The sequence below is a fragment of the Maylandia zebra genome, linkage group LG5 (assembly GCF_041146795.1).
Source record: "Maylandia zebra isolate NMK-2024a linkage group LG5, Mzebra_GT3a, whole genome shotgun sequence".
Classification (NCBI taxonomy): domain Eukaryota; kingdom Metazoa; phylum Chordata; class Actinopteri; order Cichliformes; family Cichlidae; genus Maylandia; species Maylandia zebra.
The window spans coordinates 28258827-28277626 of NC_135171.1; the positions used below are offsets into that span (position 1 = coordinate 28258827).

At 43.0% G+C, this 18800-nt stretch overlaps 2 protein-coding genes across 8 annotated transcripts in view; both read left to right on the plus strand.

Moving 5' to 3' along the window:
* The window catches only part of flnba (filamin B a), a 63743-nt gene extending 51159 nt beyond the window's left edge, over positions 1-12584 (plus strand). For 2 of the 7 annotated variants that reach the window (XM_014412900.4, XM_014412904.4), the window contains 22 exons: positions 105-396; positions 719-872; positions 950-1139; positions 1219-1466; positions 2290-2373; positions 3566-3671; positions 4156-4296; positions 4531-4659; positions 4748-4921; positions 5187-5345; positions 5437-5640; positions 5756-5908; positions 5994-6116; positions 7306-7317; positions 7436-7702; positions 7915-8052; positions 8142-8257; positions 9600-9732; positions 9924-10100; positions 10264-10482; positions 10710-10916; positions 11064-12584. In XM_014412900.4, coding sequence (XP_014268386.2) covers positions 105-396; positions 719-872; positions 950-1139; positions 1219-1466; positions 2290-2373; positions 3566-3671; positions 4156-4296; positions 4531-4659; positions 4748-4921; positions 5187-5345; positions 5437-5640; positions 5756-5908; positions 5994-6116; positions 7306-7317; positions 7436-7702; positions 7915-8052; positions 8142-8257; positions 9600-9732; positions 9924-10100; positions 10264-10482; positions 10710-10916; positions 11064-11251 — 3614 coding nt within the window. In that variant the 3' untranslated portion in view covers positions 11252-12584. The remainder of the gene's footprint in view (positions 1-104; positions 397-718; positions 873-949; positions 1140-1218; positions 1467-2289; positions 2374-3565; positions 3672-4155; positions 4297-4530; positions 4660-4747; positions 4922-5186; positions 5346-5436; positions 5641-5755; positions 5909-5993; positions 6117-7305; positions 7318-7435; positions 7703-7914; positions 8053-8141; positions 8258-9599; positions 9733-9923; positions 10101-10263; positions 10483-10709; positions 10917-11063) is intronic. The other 5 variants (XM_014412901.4, XM_076884178.1, XM_014412903.4 and 2 more) reach the window with 3 other exon arrangements.
* A 1162-nt stretch (positions 12585-13746) lies between these two features.
* On the plus strand, positions 13747-17596 carry LOC101474391 (E3 ubiquitin-protein ligase TRIM35). Its single transcript, XM_004548814.4, has 4 exons — positions 13747-14868; positions 16031-16175; positions 16248-16437; positions 16513-17596. Exons 1-4 carry the CDS (start codon positions 13913-13915, stop codon positions 16665-16667), a joined length of 1446 nt encoding a protein of 481 aa, XP_004548871.3. The 5' UTR covers positions 13747-13912; the 3' UTR covers positions 16668-17596.
* The last annotated feature ends 1204 nt before the right edge of the window (positions 17597-18800 follow it).

Consider the following 18800-nt stretch of genomic DNA (forward strand, 5'->3'; position numbering starts at 1 on the left):
GATGTCTCTGCTGCATGTGCTACAAACATTAAAGTGTCAAACAGCACGCTCTGCTACGAGTCTTGCTAGTTGTGTTTACACCTAATTTATTTTTCTGTACTTAGGGAGTCCATTTAAGGTCCCAGTTAAGGATGTGGTGGACTCTAGTAAGGTCAAAGTTTCTGGTCCTGGAGTGGCGTCAGGAGTCAGGGCCAATATCCCGCAATCCTTCACAGTGGACTGCAGGAAGGCCGGCGTGGCGCCCCTGGCTGTGGCAGTCGCTGCTCCCAAAGGCATTGCAGAGCCTGCGGAAGTGACTGATAATGGAGACGGGACTCACACAGTGTCCTACACGCCGTCTGTGGAGGGACCGTACTCGGTGGCTGTAAAATATGCTGAGGAGGACGTCCCACACAGGTACACAGCTGTAGCAGTACAGCAGCAGAAGGAGTTGGGCAACTTTGTGAAAATGTATACATTTGATTTGTTCTGGTTTGTTTTAATTGAACTGCTGACACCTCAAATGATGGACTTAAGCTAAATTTAAGATTATATGAAACTACAGTGACTGATTATCCAGAAAAAAATGCATGCAAAGCAGACCTTTTGAGTCGATTCACTCTAACAGCCAGAGGTGAACACTGTATTACTCTATCGCTGGTAATTTTTGTCCCTTTGATATCTGCTTGCTGTTGTGGTTCATACCGTTGATCAGTCTTTACTGTCTCTGATCTTTCAGTCCCTTCAAGTTTCGGGTTCTGCCCACTCACGATGCCAGCAAAGTACGAGCCAGCGGCCCCGGGCTGACCAGCGGCGTCCCCGCCAGCTTCCCCGTTGAGTTCAATATCGACGCTAAAGATGCTGGCCAAGGCCAACTGAGCGTGCTCATCACGGTCAGTATCACACACACAAGCATACACACACTAAAGTCGACCCCACACAGATTGTTATTCACTTCCTTCCTCTTCAGGACCAGGATGGCAAACCTAAGCAGCCCAGGATCCATGACAACGGTGATGGTACATACCGGGTATCATACATCCCTGACCGTGCTGGCCGGTACACCATCGTTATAAAATATGGTGGCGATGACATCCCAGCATCACCTTACAGAGTCCGTGCCACAGCAACTGGTGATGCCAGCAAGTGCACCGTGACCGGTATGTGATCGGAGTCTGACAGAAGGAATCTCATTTATTTTTAGGAGTCTGATTAATTCACAACGTGTACTTCTCCCAGGTTCGGGCGTGGGTCCCACTGTGGCCATTGGTGAGGAGCTGAGTCTGGTGGTGAATGCAAAGGGTGCTGGTAAAGGGAAAGTGAGCTGTGTGGTGGTTCAGCCCGATGGCACAGAGGTGGAGGCCGAGGTGCTGGAGAATGAAGATGGCACCTTTGACATCTTCTACACTGCGCCAGCTCCTGGCAACTACGTCATCTACGTCCGCTTTGGAGGGGAAAACATCCCACGCAGTCCCTTCAAAGTCACGGTGAGAAGAGAACTCATATTAGACAAACACTTTGAAAGCAGATGTCGCGGTCATCCAGAGTATCAAACATGTCCTTGTACACTGATTAACCTCATCTTAGTTTGACTGTTTGTTTTGTTTCTTTGATTTTCCTGCTCGTTGTATTGGGCCTTTCATCGTCTTTCCTTGTTTGTGTGGGAGGGATCATTTTCTCCACAAAGTCATGTCACAGTGGAAGAAATTTTATTTGAACTGATGCGTATTTCAGTCTTAACAAAGCAGCTGTCTTTAGGCTGCACAGACAGATAAATGGTATTTCTTGAACTCTGATGTGATCAGATGTGAAGACTACATTTTAAGTGGATTAAAAAAAATGGGTTGGCTTTTGTGCTTACAGCCAGAGCCTGCCCAGACCATATCAGGGATATCTGACATCATATCAGATGGTGTTTAGAGCAGTCTGATGCCTAAATTTTTGGCTGGACAATAAAGGCCGAATGCACAATGGTTCTGCTTTAGAGAAACTTGCATAACTAATTAGAAATAAATATCCTGAAAAGGTCCTCAAAAATGGAGGGCAAAAAAAATATAGGAAATTGATGCTATTCTTCTCTTATATTCCTAAAAAGTTTACTCCAGCCTGATAAGTGGGTGGAAATATGAGAACTTGATGTAATTTCTTAATGTTAAGGACAGAACACGTAAGATGTTTCTAGCCATTAATGGAAACTGCTGGTGGTGATCGCAGGTGTTTGCTTTCCACTCCAAACATAACTATGGACTTTGTGTAAAGAGACGCCCACATGTGTGTGAGATGTGTTAATCCTTACTGTCATGTCACCAGGCTACTGATGAGGTACCCATGATGAAAGGGCAGACATCTCTACAGCAACGGGCCGCTCCCCCTGGGGCTGGCTTCAAGCCATGGGTACCCCATTACACACACTTACACATGTTTTTAAGCCCTTCAGCAGATCGTTAGTGTCCTTTGGAGACATCTGATTCCAACTTTATTCTGCAGCAGAACAATTGGCCTTAAACTGGGGTTAGAAACATTAATTGGTTCATGATTTGAATAATAATGGTAATGGGGAGGGTTACATCTTACCAGTTTGGGCATAATCACTGACTCTAGTCTTTATTCGAGTGAGCTGCAAAAGAAATCAGATGTTTTAGAAGCTCTTTGGAGGTGCAGGTCTGTCAGTAAGCTTATAGACACAGATATTGCAATGTTCTTCAGCTCACCTGAGCGCTGTACTAAGTTATTCAAGCAGGGATCTTTCTATTATCTGGATTCCTTTAGCCTCATATTGGATCAGCGGTCACATGAAACTGGATATCCACTCACTCAGTTAACCCACACGTCATGACTTTTTCTACTAAAAATGATCACCATGTTCCTTTTATGATGCAAGATAATATACAATTGTAATTATAGTTGATACTGATAAATCTGTTGACAGCTGAGAGCTTTCATCCTTTGGAATAGGCTTTATTCTTAAGACCTGTCCATTTTCATGTGACCGCTCAGTCTGATCACTCTGTCAGGATGGCTTGAACCAGATAAGAGAGAAATCCTGGGAATGTTGAACCTGCCTTGTAGTACAGGCCCCAGGGTTGGTTAAGGCTGTGCTGCAGTGTGTGGTTTAGGTCGTCTTTTTCACTGTTTGGAGGACAGTATTTATAGAACACACTTTATATTCCCACACACCCTCTCTGTTGCGGGTGAATGGCTGCTGGTTGAACACTTAACTTCTCTCTCACTGCACTCCTTAGTGTATTCACTCAAACACTTTCTTTCCTCCATGCCATCGTTCACAAACCACCATCTGTGTGCGAGATGCATTGCACAAAGGTGTTGTGGTGGTAACCTTTGCTCCTCTTCTTTCTTGGTGCACTCTTCATCACTGTGGCTGCATCAGTCACCCCATCATCACAGTCATCCACCTCTTCCTTCCTCATCCATCCTTCATTGCACAACTCCTTTTCAGGATGCCCTTGTGTGGGCGGGGCTTGGAGGCAGCATGCTTGCATTTCAGGTTGCTGAGAACATTTTATTTTATTTTTTTCCCCCCTCACTGACATGCTAAAGTCTGTCTTTGTGCCTGTCTTGTATTCAGGTGAAGTCTGAAAGCTACCAGCTAGATGGTACGAGCGTTAACGGCAGTGGCTTCAGACCTTTCGACATGGTGATTCCTTTCGCACTCAGGAAGGGAGAAATCACCGGTAAGGAAGAAAGGGATGGATGGTCTCAGTGAATTTGTGCTTATTTGAGGTGTTGAGAGACACAAGGTTTTATCATAACAAAAAAAAGCACCAGCAATTCTAGAAAAATTTTCATAAGTTATTTAAAACTTCACTGCACACGGTAAGTGATTAAACACAAGAAATGCAATTTATTCAGATCAGCAGAGGCTGAGGACACATTTTCAGCTTTCTGGGTTTCTCTGCGGTACAAAACCTGCATACTCTGCCACCTGCAGCAGTATATTATTTTTTTTTTTGTGTGAATCGACAGATGTGAGTAACCAGTAAATTGAAATGTGGATGAGACATTCATGGGTTAATATAATCAGTTTAGTTATTAGAAATGACACAGTCTGTACAAACTAATATGTTAAAGGGGATCAGAGTTTAAGACACTGACCAATAAATGGACAGTCTGACTCTTCCATTATAAAAATGGCTAATCAAGAAACTTCTCTTACAGGTGAGGTGTTGATGCCTTCAGGTAAATCCGCTCAGCCTCTAATCACAGACAACCTGGATGGGACGGTCACAGTGCAGTACTCTCCTACTGAGGCCGGTCTGCACGAGATGCACATCAAATACAACGGCACACACATCCCAGGTAAACACATACACTCATGTGACATTAGCACCATGATTAGAACCCTTATAGTGATAACTACTGAGCTTGCTCCTCACAGGGGCCTCGGTTTGTCAGGATAAATCTTGGTGGGGTGTATGAATTGAGTTCTGAAGTGGCTGGTTGGGTTTACTGAGGGCTCATGAATTTCACAGTATTATTACTACTACTACTGCAAACTTAGTTTGCTGTAATTAGGTTCACTCTGTGTTGCAGAATCTCCCCTTCAGTTCTATGTGAATCACGCCAGCAGTCCCAACGTCACAGCTTACGGTCCTGGTCTGAGTTATGGTGTCGCCAACAAGTTGGCTACCTTCACAGTCTTCACAGAGGACGCCTCTGAAGGTACGGGTTATACATTTTATTTTTCATTATTTAACAGTCTGTTTTGACTCAGTTCAGTCTCGCTGACCAAGCCCGTCTCTCTCTCCAGGAGGTCTGGACCTGGCTATCGAGGGTCCGTCCAAAGCAGAGATCAGCTGTGTGGACAACAAAGACGGGACCTGCACTGTCAGCTACCTGCCCACGCTGCCAGGAGACTACAACATCCTGGTCAAATACAATGACGAGCACATTGCTGGCAGCCCGTTCACTGCCAGGATTACCGGTCAGGCACCAATGCACAATATTAGTACTGTAAATTGTCTACCAGTGTAGCTTGTTAGCTCACTTGTTTAAAAAAAAGTTGAGCTTGTTTAAACAAGTGATTATTTTGCTACTGATGTAGACATGAAATCAGATGTTTTTTTTAAACATTAAAGAAATGGGTTTTTACAGTTCTCGTCTCAATAATTTAGCCACTGTAGTCTACACTGGGTTTGCTATATTTTGTCATCTAACACTTTACCTTCTTACTTCTGTTCGTCTTTCAGAGGACAACCAGCGGCGCTCTCAGGTCAAACTGGGCTCGGCTGCAGATTTCTCTCTGGACATCAATGAGACGGACCTCAGCCTGCTCAGCGCCAGCATCAGGTCGCCCTCTGGACGTGACGAGCCCTGCTTGCTGAAGAGGATGGCCAACAACCACATCGGTAAGATCCACAAAGGCACATTTGAAACAAATGAGTACAACATTTACCGAAATTGCTCCTCTCACCTTCAACTCTTTTCTCCTCCTCACAGGTATCTCCTTCATCCCCCGGGAAGTGGGCGAGCACCAGGTCAGCATCCTGAAGAATGGTCGTCATGTCGCCAACAGTCCCATCACCATCATGGTCGTCCAGTCTGAGATTGGCGACGCCAGTCGAGTCAAAGCTCACGGTGACGGCCTCGTCCAGGGAACCACCTTCAGCAACTCGAGCTTTATAGTCGACACGCGGGAGGCAGGTCAGTGTCAGCCTGTTCTAAACAATGCATTTATTTTCTAATATAAACTCAAAATTCTTCCTTTGAAGCACTAATAATAATGACATCAATGCCAATGATGGCGATCTGTTTCCAGGTTATGGCGGTCTGGCTCTGTCCATTGAAGGTCCCAGTAAAGTAGACATCCAAACAGGGGACATGGAGGACGGGACCTGTAGAGTCACTTACTGTCCGACCGAACCTGGAAACTACATCGTCTCAATCCGCTTCGCTGAGGAGCACGTGCCAGGTAGAGAGGAGCAAAAGTAGCTGAAAAACAGTTTGTTCAGTGTTCTAATGAAGCGTGCAACTTAACGAACGTGTGGCGTCAACAGGAAGTCCGTTCACAGTGAGGGTGACGGGTGAGGGTCGTATTCGGGAGAGCATCACCAGACGACAGAAGGCGGCGTCTGTCGCCAGTGTCGGGAGTGTGTGCGACCTCAGCCTAAAGATACCAGGTACACAGACGTTTGGTGACTATGTTCATGATGTTGCGTGTGTGTAACACAAACTTCAGGAAAAATAGAACCAAATGGATTTTTTTTTTTTTTGTTTTGGGCCGTCTCTCTAAGTAGATCAGAGCTGCTCTCTGTCTGAAACTCCAGCTTTTCCCAGTTTTCCTCGCTGCTGCTCTGTAGTCTGTAGTCTCTTTGACATTTAACTTTTCTTATTTCCCTGTTCTATCATTCCCTTTCTATGAGAACTTTTCACTCATCTTATTTCCTGTCTGCCTTTTATCTTTCATCGATCTTTTACTTTTTTCTTCTCTCTTGTCAATCATGTCTCTCCTTCTCCTCAGCTTCTCCTCGTTTCCTCCTCTACTGCCTTGTTCCCTTCTCCTACCCCTCAATCCTTTCCCTTCCTCTGTATGCTCTCTTCCTCATCTTTTTCCTCCAGTGAGCTGGTTCCTCCTCGTCCTGTCTCGGCAGCTCCTTTCTCACACCACCTACCGCTCCTACTGCTCTCTCTGGTGGTCTGGAAGATCCAGCGTTCCCATGACTCAATCCTCTGCTGCTACCCAGAATCAGAACCTGTCTCCTGGCTGTGTCCGGCTAGTCTCTGGCCTCTCCGGTCTGGTGCTGGCAGGGGGAGCCAGAGCAGTGAGGGGTGTTTGGGTTGTTGATGCCCCCTATTTGGGACGCAGTGCTAGGGTGGAGGGTGCGTTGTAAAACTAGCTTTAACTGCTTTATTTTTTTTAAGTGGGCATGAAAGATTCCACTTCATCTTTTATCAGTTTGTTTTGATACAGAGTAATTTTTCTGCATCACACACGCAACAAGGGAGTGCTTGGCTGCTCCTACCTACAGCAGCACCAATATAAGATTAGGGGAACTTTAGTTTAGTTTTTATTTTTGTGTTATGATATTGATAAAGACAACTGGTTAAAGATGTATAAAAGCAACCCTTGTGACCCTCAAGGTAGGTGTTCTTGGGTAACTTGCACGGTTGCATTTGATCAGTAAGTTGTGAACTGGATGGTAAAGTTTGCACTGTGCAAGCAACCTCGCAGTTGTTCACTGTATGAAGGACCTTGTGTTACTTCTGATTATGTCTCTTGGAGGTTGTAGCACAGTTTAATTTGAGTTAAATTTCCTTAAACCTCCCTTTTCCTTTTCTCATTTGCCATGCCTGTCCTTACGGTCACAGCAACCGGTTCTGGTATGTTTCAGCTTTAATTTGATCTGAATAACAAATAAAATGACGAACTCATGAATGATCATGTGGTGAATCAGTCAACAAATGTAAATGTATAAATGTCTCCTTCCTCTCTTCTCAGCGATCGACATGCAGGACGTCACTGCTGAGGTCACCTCCCCCTCTGGAGCCAGTCAGCCAGCAGAGCTCGTGGCCACGGGTAACGACGCCTACTGTGTGCGCTTCGTGCCCACTGAGATGGGCGTGCACAGCGTGAGCGTCAAGTACAGGGGCGTGCACGTGCCAGGCAGCCCCTTCCAGTTCACTGTGGGGCCGCTGGGTGAGGGCGGGGCTGGCAAGGTGAGGGCCGGAGGTCCAGGACTGGAGGGAGCACTGGCAGGAGAGCCAGGTACGCACAGAACACCGGATCCAAAAGTCTGTCCATTAAATGTCAAAATTAAAGAAACTCATCCTGTTCCTCTGTGCCACAGGCAACACTGTTGTCAAAAAAAGGTTCACACAGTGCTACATTGGTTTTTACACAAGTACTTTTAAAATGTGGACTGATGGAGAAGGATCTGTGCCTTGTGAATTTTCAGTTTTCTTGTATCTTTTCACCAGCTGAATTCACGATCTGGACGAGAGAGGCAGGAGCTGGTGGTCTGTCGGTTGCCGTGGAGGGACCCAGCAGGGCTGAGATCTCCTTCGATGACCGCAAGGACGGATCCTGCGGCATTTCTTATGTCGCTCAGGAGCCTGGTAGATGATTCACACACGCTCACGCTTTACCTGCTGGCTGTTTGCTGATGTGTTAGACTGAGTTTCCTTCTTCCCGCCTCCTTTTCCAGGTGATTATGAGGTTTCGGTGAAGTTTAACGACCAGCACATACCCGACAGCCCCTACCTGGTTCCTGTTGTCGCTCCAGTGAACGACGCCCGTCGCCTCTCTGTTGCAGGTCTTCAGGTGAGGCACGAGGAGACACCTCCACACCCAGCCTGCCCTGCTTGATTAAAGGGTGCAGTTGCATAAAAATGTGACTTCATTACCAAAGCAAGGACTCGAATGGTTTGGGCTGTTAATCATTGATTTTAAATTGGATTCAAAGCGACATCTTAAACAGCCCGAGTCAGTCGATCCTCAACAGCTGCACAGATACTCAAGTTAAACTAAAGTTCTTTATGCAACTGCTCTCATGGATATGACCGCAGCCAGGCAAACGCATACAGTTTCCACTTTGACTAAAAAAAGGGTTCAGTCCGCTTTAGGTTCACTTGGTGTCTTGAGTGGGTTTACTCATTTTAGTTTAGCTCTTATTAATTGTTTGAAAGTGTTCAGTTTTTAGTATTTAATGTAATTATAATACAGGTGTGGGTTTGTCAGGTGTGGACTTTTAGATACTACAGTATAAACATGGTAATTGGGGTTTGAATGGCAGACATCCCAGCAAAGCTTCCAGATGCTTGTTGGGTTGAAGGACTTTATCATGTAGACGATGAAGAAATTTATTTTATAAATTGAGTTTTATGTGCATTTTATCTTAAGGGTGGCCACTGTTTCACAGGTTTGTACTAGATTTATTATGTAAAGTAAAAAGCTCTTTCGAGTGGCTGAGTTTGGGTACCTGTGGTCAGGAAGTCGTCCGTGCAGTTTTGCCTGGCTCTGGTCATCCCTCGCTTTGTCTGGTGTGGAACTGTTGGTGTTTCTCTTGTGTTTCATTTAAAGGCTTTTAACAGTACAATCATCCGTTTCATCAGCTCCTGGGTGTCCCAGCTGCAGCAGACAGACTTCCTTGTGTCTTCTTAGAGACTGTAGTTTGTTTTTGTCTATCGCTTGAGACATTCTTCTGCTCTGAGTCTGCATTATTTATGTTTGTTCATTTTGGCTCTTGCAGTTCAGACAGAAGATAAAGATCTCTGTTCTTAATGAGAATAATGAATCACTGCTGTAAGACCAAGGAGATGGAAACACTTTAAACCAAAAAGTAGATCAGCTTTATGACATTTTTTCCTCATAATAAGGCAAGGCAAGTTTATTTGTATAGCACAATTCAACAACAAGGTGATTCAAAGTGCTTTACAGAGACATTAGAAACAATAAGACTAATCTACTGACAGTCTAACCGTTCTGAGTCTGTCTGCTGGAGTTGCACTAAGTGGAGCTCAGGTAAGAGTAGAGCAGAGGATATGCACTGAAGTTATTTGTCTTTAGCACTCTGATCTTCAAAAACCAGAGTGTGTGTGTTTAAGATGTTTTTCCTGTTCGTCAAATGTCCGTCCTGTACACTGACTTTGTGCGAAACCGACAGGAGTCTGGTCTGAAGGTGAATCACCCAGCATCCTTTGCGGTGCGTCTAAATGGAGCCAAAGGCAAGATGGATGCCAAAGTCCACAGTCCCTCTGGAGCTCTGGAGAAGTGTGTCGTCACAGAGCTGGAAAGAGGTGTGTGTGTGTGTGTGTGTGTGTGCGTGCGTGCCTGTTTTTGTTGGGTTTTTTTTGTTTGTTTTTTGTTGTTGTTTATTTTTTTTAATTGTAAAGGTGATTTCCAGAGGATTTATGGAAACTTCAATAAGAACAAAGGCACATACTATGAAATCGCTGCAGCTAACAGACCCTTCTGTACTGTCTTCTAGACAAGTACGCTATCCGGTTCATCCCCAGGGAGAATGGCGTCCACACCATTGATGTCAAATTCAATGGCTCTCACATCCCGGGAAGTCCTTTCCAGGTCCGAGTCGGGGAACCAGGACAGACTGGAGAGCCTGGTTTGGTTTCAGCATACGGATCAGGACTGGAGAGAGGAACAACAGGTGAGTAACTGTTTTACCTGCTGCAGCCTTAAATTTTTCACTTCATAACTGCTGTGAGCCTGTTTAGAGCATAAAGTTGAGCAAAGTTCAGTGTGATTTATCCACTGCTCGGTTTTACCAGCTTGGAGTTGTTCAACAAAACATCACTTCTTAAATCTTGCAGGTACCCAGTCAGAGTTCATCATTAACAACACTAAGGCAGGCCCCGGGTCCTTGGCTGTGACCATCGAGGGCCCGTCAAAAGTAAAGATGGACTGTCAGGAGGTTCCCGAAGGCTACAAGGTGCAGTACACTCCCATGGCACCTGGAAACTACCTGATCAGCATTAAATACGGAGGCCCAAACCACATCACTGGGAGTCCCTTCAAGGCCAAAGTCACAGGTAAAATGCTGCTCTTAGTTAAAGCTGGTTACAAATGTTCCGTGATTCAGATTTGGATCACTTTTCAAGTTCATCCAAGCCCAAATTCTGGTTTTAAAGCAATATAAACTGCTGGATCGAAAACTGCAGACTTCACATAACCTCTCTGGCAGTGGTTCATAACAAGAAATGGCTGTTGAATCTGCCTGCACCACATGGTAAAGTTAAACTTTTTTCCTGCCTTTCAGGTCCTCGCCTTGTGAATGTAACAAACGCCAGCGAGACATCAACCCTGACACTGGATCCGGCAATTCGGGCATCCAGCAGCTTCACGCAGAGCGCCATGCCCAGGCTGGGTGACTCCGATGCCAGCAAGGTGGTGAGCCGAGGAGCTGGCCTGAGCAAGGGTTTTGTGGGCCAGAGGAGCAACTTCACTGTCGACTGCAGCAAAGCAGGTACGGAGGAACTGCGTGTAGAAGCCATCTTTTAAGAGAATAACTTAAGTATTTCCTTTCAGTGCACAGGTTAAAACTCACAAAGATGAAAAGTCACATATTTAAAGATTAATTTGCTATCATACATGTTCTTCTACCTCCTCCCAGGTAAGAACATGCTTTTGGTGGGTGTGCACGGCCCACAGGTCCCCTGTGATGAGGTGCTGGTCAAACACATGGGCAACCTGCAGTACAACGTCAGCTACGTGCTGAAGGAACGGGGCAACTACATCCTGGTGGTCAAGTGGGGTGAGGACCACATCCCGGGCTCCCCCTTCCACGTCGCTGTCCCCTGATGAGCCAAGAAACTTTCCGTCTCTCCTCCGGCACCATTTTGCATCCCCATTTGAGTTAAGACACATTAGCTGCACTACAAATAACTGTCCAGTGAACAAGCTGCTGAGCAACGTTTTCTCTGCTAACTTTGTTTTCAGCTCAAATCAGATGATTTTTGAGGATTTTCTGAAGCAACTCATTTACATTTTGAAATGTTTCTCCTTGATATAGAACAATGTCAGAATTAAAAAAAAAAAAAAAACAGAAAATAAATGCACCACTGAGTAGAGACTTTGAACTCTTAGACACTTTTCTGGTAGTGAATCATTGAAGCGGAATGGTAGATGTACTCTAGTTTACTAGATTGAACTGACTGAAGGTTAAAAGATCTAAAATCTGTCGATTTTAAAACTGCCCTGCAATTTTCAATTGGCTCATTTTGCACTTGAATTTTTATCCTAGATTCGTGAATTAACGTTTGCTGGTTTTACACAGGTAGTTAATGCACCTGCACATCAGCTGGTATTGAACTGAATATGTTAAGTTTGAAGTGAAACGAGTAGATCCGAAGCTTTTAAATACCTATGTGCAAAAAGATATATGCATAACTGGAATTTCACCTTGACATGAGGTTTCCTATAGTTTAAATGCACGATGAAGAGAATATGCTACTGGTTTAGCTGGGAACCGGGCAGTTATCACCACGTCTGTGCAGAACCTTTCCTCAACAAAATTACTGAACCACTGTGATGGAAAAAAGAAAAGTGATCATCTCAAAAAAGGAGAACTGGATTTGTCTTTGAGTTGTTTTTTTTGTGTTCGTGTCATTAATTTACTCCAAGACAAACTAAACTGTCAAACTGTACGCCAACTACTGATGTTTAATGTTTCTTGCGCCTAAACTAGCTGCCAGAGTCCCACGTGTACTAAAGGTTGCCATAACGAGTCAATGATTGTTTAAGATGCCTTACTGTTTCCTGCACTGTTCAACAGACTACTTAATTATGTGCTGGAGTTTAGATGTCCTCCTGTCTTCTCGCTTGTTTCTTCTTGTATTTTCATACGAGCAGATCTGACTCAGTTTTGATTGAAAACAGATCTAAGATGGAAAATTAAAGGCCAGAACTTTAGTTTTTGTGTAAATCTGAAAATCTACATGAATTTAATGTTGCCTTATCACTGCTACTTTTGATACTTAAGAGATGAAAGTTGTGGGGTTCTTTTGTTTTTTGTTTGTGGGGTTTAAGGGGAAACTTCTCATTTTGTATTGGGGAATTGGTGTTTTAATGTGAAACTAAACCCTGAGATATGATGTACATTTGATAATTAAAATAAAGAACAGTTAGAATGTCAGAGTTAAGTGTTTCATTTCATTGTTGTCATGTCTCCAGCTGTCTTCCAGTTTTATTGGATTGGCACACAATGCAAGTGGAAAGCTGCCTTTTATTTGGCAGGCAGGAGTTTTTACAACTGTCTTTAGTGCCAAATGTTGGTGTGCCTCATTTTGTATAGCAGGATTATGGTGCCATGATTTGTGCTGGAGTGACCAGAGTGGGCAGGATTAGAAATGAATAGAGGAGCAAGAGAAAAATCTATTATTTACATTGGGTTTTAAGTTTAAATTTTATCGACGCACCTATTAATTCCTCATTGTAGCATAAATTCTCTGATTGTACTCTGTCAATATCCCATAATCCACTAATTTTTCATAAACGGGATCCTCTTTCCTCAATATGTCTCATGCTGTCACAAAAAATAGCTGAAAAATATATTTTAGTATTTTTGGACCAATCACAAATTAAGTACGTACTTTAAAATATCCTTTCCACCCAGAGCTAAAGAAATCCCTGCATAATGACCTTCATCTATCCAGTGCCATTTAAAGGTAAAGACTTAGTTTACAAGAAGCACATTATTGTACTTTAAAGGTAAGAGCAGAAAATCTCATTGTTTCGGGTATTATGGAAATTGCTTGGTGAGTGGTGTTTTTATTTCCCTCTTCTATTAAAAACCCATCTGTGCCTGTTGGAGCTAATGTTTGATGTGATAGTGGGGGGGCCTTAATATTAAAAAATAAAGACCCACCCACCTTCACTTGATGGCAAAGGTAATTAACTATACACATTTCAGAAATCTTGGTTCTTTATTAGGAAATAATTGAAGCATGTTTCTGCCTTTATATTGTTTGACAATTTGTGTAACACATCTTATGCAGTGATTGTTGTTACTTACATGGCAACCACAGTTCTATTGTGCCTAAGGATCGTCTCAAACTGCTAAAGCAATATTTGTGGAAAAAAATAACAGCTGTGTTAAAGGCATCATGAACAAGTTTGAAGCAAACGCACTGCCAGGAATGTCAAGTTTTAGTTTTCTAACTTTCTCCCACATTGGATGTACTATTAACGAGCTCTGATCAACTGACAGTACCTCGCAATCACTGTTAAACATTAAATAAGTGACACATCTACCATCTAAATATTTTTCGCAGTTGTTGGTTAACAAAACGCACCTTTGTTCTCGTTAAACTGCAATCTGTAGCTGGTTATCCAAACCAGAAATTTCTTCTTCCTCTGAGAAAAGCACAAGCAGTGCGAGAGAGAAGCTTCAGCTTAAAGACCGAAGACCGACACAGAGACGACGACAAGGAAAACCTGTGTTTTCAGCTTCTCTGAGAAAAGATGTCTTTCCAGTCCGAGGAGGATCTTTCCTGCCCCGTCTGCCATGATATCTTTAGGGATCCCATTTTCCTGTCATGCAGCCATAGCTTCTGCAAGATGTGTCTGAAGGACTGGTGGGCACAGAAGCTGGAACAGCAGTGCCCAGTCTGTAAGAATATATCTGAACAGAGTGACCCACCCTGTAACTTGGTCCTAAAGAACCACGCTGAGGCCTACTTGCAGGAGAGAGATCAGAGTGCTTCAGTGGAGTCTGAGGTTTTGTGCAGTCTGCACTTTGAGAAACTCAAGCTCTTTTGTCTGGACCATCAGGAGCCAGCCTGTGTCATCTGTCGTGATTCGAGAGCACACGTCGACCACAAGTTCAAACCCATTGATGAGGCTGTGCAGGATCACAAGAAAGCGCTTCAGAAATCTCTGGAACCATTACAGGACAAACTGAAGGTCTTACAAAAAGTGCAAGAAAACTTTGATATAACAGAGCAACGCATAAAATTCCAAGATCAACACACAGAGAAACAAATCAAGGAGGAGTTTAAGAAGTTTCACCAGTTTCTACACGAGGAAGAGAAGGTCAGGCTCACCGCTTTGAAGAAGGAAGAGCAAGAGAAGAGTCAGAAGATGAAGGAGAAGACTGCGGCTTTGAGCAGAGAGATGCCATCTCTTTTACAAACAATAGGAGCTGCAGAGGAAGTGCTGAGAGCTGAAGATGTCTCATTCCTGCAGAACTACAGCGCTACACTGAAAAGTGTCAAGCAGTATTCCTCAACGGATGATCCACCGCTGGTCTCAGAAGCTCTTATAGATAAGCACCTGGGAAACCTGACTTACAACATCTGGAACAAGATGAAGGGGGTGGTTTTTTACGCTCCTGGGACTCCAAACGCTGGTCATCCAGAACGCTCCGTCTCCGAAGATCTGACCAGTGAGAGGCACCAGTCTCCTGACAAGCCAGAAAGGTATCCAATTTTTCTGTCTACAGGAATTCCCACTAAAGGGTGTGGTGGACTCCAGTAAGGTCAATATTCCTGAGAATACTAACAAAAAATCTACTGGGTTTGGGATTTAGGAGAAAAATACAAATGACTGATAGTGTTAGGATACTATTATTACCTGCTTTGATGACTTAATTCTCACTGGGTTTAATCTGATGTGGGCCATCTGATGATCTACGTTTTGGGCCTTTTTTAGTATTGGATGAAGTACATAGTCCTGTCTTTTCTTCTTTGTACATTTTATTTTGAGGTGGGTTAAAATTCACTTTCTTTTTTTTATTCAGCACCTTTCAAAATTAGACAGTAAAAAGTTCAGCATCAGAATCTTTTTGTGTGTGATAATGAATAACTAATTTAGAGGTTGTGCTTCTGATTTGTCTATTCAACGATCAAATGAAGGCGACAGTGCAAAGGTAAAACCCTCTTAACAGGAAGAACCTTCCTGCAGAACCAGGCTCAGGGAGGGGCAGCCATCTGGTGTGACTGGGTATGGGTAAGGGGAGGAAGACGGGACAAAAGACATGCTGTGGGAGAGAGCCAGAGATTAATAATAACTAATGATTAGATGTAGAGCGGGGTATAAACACAAGGTGAGTGAAGAAGAAACACGTAGACCTATTGGAGCGTAACTAAGGGAGGATTCAGGGTCACCTGATCACACCCTAACCATAAGCTTTGCCAAAAACAAAGTTTTATGCCCAATCTTAAAAGTAGAGAGGGTTTCTGTTTACCCAGTCCAATCTGAGAGCTGGCTCCACAGAGGTGGTGCCTGAAAGCTGAAGGGTCTGCCTCCAACTCTACTTATATTATTCTGGGAACAACAAGTAAGCCTGCGATGTGAGAGTAAAGTACTCTAATGGGGTGATATGGTACTATCAGGTCTTTAAGGTAAGATGAACACTGATTATTTGGGACCGTGTATGTGAGGAGATGGATTTTAAATAATATTCTGGATTTAAACGGACACCAGTAAAGAAATATCTCTTGCCAGTTGGCATAAACTGGTCAGATGGTTGTAGCTAAAATATCTGGGCATTTTCATATCTGGTTGCTGCTGTGGTTCATACTGTTGTGCCCTGAGAATCAGAGTCTGTGCTGATTGTCTCTGATCTTTCGGTCTCTTCAGGTTTTGGATTCTGTCCACTCACGATGCCAGCAAAGTACGAGCCAGCGGCCCTGGGCTGACTAGCAGTGTCTCTGCCACATTTCCCGCTGAGTTTAACATTGACGCTAAAGATGCTGGCCAGGGTGAACTGAGCGTGCTCGTCGTGGTCTGTATCAGACACACTTATATACATACGGTAAAACAGATATCACTTTAACTTCCATTCTTTCCTCTTCAGGACCAGGGTGGTAAAGATAAGCAGGCCAGCATCCATGACAACGGGGACGGTACATACCGGGTATCATACGTCCCCAACCGTGACGGCTGGTACACCATCATTATAAAATATGGAGGTGATGACATCCCAGCATCACCCTACAGAGTCCATGCCACATCAGCTGGTGCTGCCAGCATGTCCGCATTGAGTGGTATGTGACACAGTCTGACATCAAGCATCTCATCTTTTTACCAATTTGATTTATTTATAATGTGTCCTCCCCCAGGTCCTGACATGCATCCCACTTTGGCTTTTGGTGAGGAGATGTTTTTGTATCCCATTTCAGTGGCAGCACCGTTGGAAGAACACAGCCCTCATTTGTCGCACATTGTTGGGTTATATGGACTGCAGCAAGATCTGCAAAGTCCGCAATGGCCATGAAGCCCACTAAAGCCAGAAGTGATTAACTGCTAAAGGGAATAGTCTGACTTTTACTTTAGAAAGACTTAAATTATTCCCATTAGTAACACAATTAAATCAATTAGCTAATGTAGTTATGAGACTAATCATTAAAGATTATATTGCTATATGAATGTTATTAAAAATGGTTGAATTTTTAAAAAATGATAATAACTTTATAAGGCATCTTTCTAAAGAAAGTTACAAGAGACAAAAGTAAAAGGAGATACAAATGAGTAATAAAGAGAATGAAAAATCAGCCAATTAAAGCTAATATAAAAAATAAATTACATTTAAAATGATCACTGAGACAAGATAATTTAAATAATTATGAAAGACAACAAATGCTCAAAGTGGAGGTGTGGAGGCACAGGAAAAGCCTGAAAGAGATACTGTTCCAAAGACAGGATTGTGGGATAGCAGAGCCTCGGCTGAGGACCTCAGGTTACGACCTGCTCGTACGATGTGAGGACATTTGAAATATACAGTGGCATGAGCCCAGATTGGACAGCAACATCAAATAAAATCTATTTTAGAAATTGATAGGTAGCCATTAATAAGTGTTGCTGTGAGTGTGTTGGACGCATCAGAACCAGTCATGATTATTCTGTCTTTTGCCCATTTAGCTGCAGGAAGTTCTATGGCATCCAGCGTTTAATTTATGGATACAGTACATTGAGTTTGGAAATGGTTCTAAAATTATCCAACAGAGTCTAGAGAGGGTATTTTCAAAAGAGGTTTTATGAGGTTTTTTTTAAGTATTTAGCTACAATCTGTTAATTCTGTTGTTGTACATTTTATCCTACTTGTGCTCAAGCCTCTGTAATACAAACATGTCACGCTTGCCAAATGTTTTCTTGCATCTTGTTCTTTAAATATCGAATCCCAAATAAAGAAAATCTCTAAAGAAATCTCCTACAAAATGATCTTCATCCATCCAGTGCATTTTAGAGTTTAACATTTGATTTAGAGCAATGAATGTGTTTCCTGTGCAGTTTATGGAAAGATCATCACACTGCTTCACACTCACACACTGGTACTCTGGAAACAAGTGTCTATGGGTGATGTTTGACAGATATTCATTAGTCCATCTCCTCCCGACTTCCTCTGACATACTGAACTCTGTGCCACGTTTTCCCAGCATGCAGATCTTTTGGGACAAATTTTCCTGGTTGAAGTGTGGGGTGGGGGGACAGAGGTAAACTGTTTGAGGTAATATGGCTCTAGGCCTCTGAAATCATCTGAAATCATGGAGGCAAGGTGGTAAGTGTATGGGTTTTTAAAAAAATAAAATAAATGACATAACATTAATTACCTATAAAACTGTGTTTTATAGCAATCAGTAGATCTGCAGACATATATGAGATCAAGGAACAAACATTCAGACAGACTGAATATTTCACTGAGTTTACCATCTGGTACAGTACATTGTTTACCCCCAACAAAATTTGTCCCTTGACAAATGACTCAATATTTGTAAGTCCTCTTTGAAGGCATCGTTTTGTGCTAGTTTAATAAGCACAAGGTCAGTTGTCAGTGTTCCTGTCATGGACATTTATGGGTTTTGCTGTTTTGTCTTTTTTGGCTAGTTGCTGAATTCCCTGGATTTGCTGCTGTATGCCATTGTGGAAATGTTTACGTTTGTCAGAATTTTTTTTCTCTTTCATTACTTTTGTTTGTGGTCCTTGTTTCATGGCCTGGGGTCAGTTTACCCACTGTTTTTTGAGTTTGTTTGGACCAAAATTAATACTGTAACCATAAAAAAATAATTAAACTATAAATATTTTCAAATAATATAACTAAGCAGATCCACTCAGAAAACAAACCAAAAATCAAACTGAATTAATTTTTTTTTGGATGGAATTCAAATAAAAGCCAATTAGAAAATACAAAACTGTAATAACTCTGCTGAGAACAAAGTTCTTCAAATATCCACTTCCACCCAAAACAAGGATACAACAAAATCATGAATGTTTTCCATCCTTCACGTGCAATTTGAAGATTAAGATTTGGGTTTGAGAACAGTGAAGTGATACTAAAAAAGGAGAACATCTCTTGTTTCATGCTGTCATACCTAGCTTTTGTGGAAATGGTTCACTAAGTGGTTAACCCGTG

What these genes read in the sequence shown, in the direction of transcription:
- LOC101474391 (XM_004548814.4), top strand. Translation starts at nt 13,913, where the DNA reads ATGTCTTTCCAGTCCGAGGAGGATCTTTCCTGCCCCGTCTGCCATGAT. An exon ending in TCTCCTGACAAGCCAGAAAG is followed by an intron (nt 14,869 to 16,030) that starts GTATCCAATTTT and finishes CGGTCTCTTCAG; the next exon opens with GTTTTGGATTCTGTCCACTC. An exon ending in AACTGAGCGTGCTCGTCGTG is followed by an intron (nt 16,176 to 16,247) that starts GTCTGTATCAGA and finishes TTTCCTCTTCAG; the next exon opens with GACCAGGGTGGTAAAGATAA.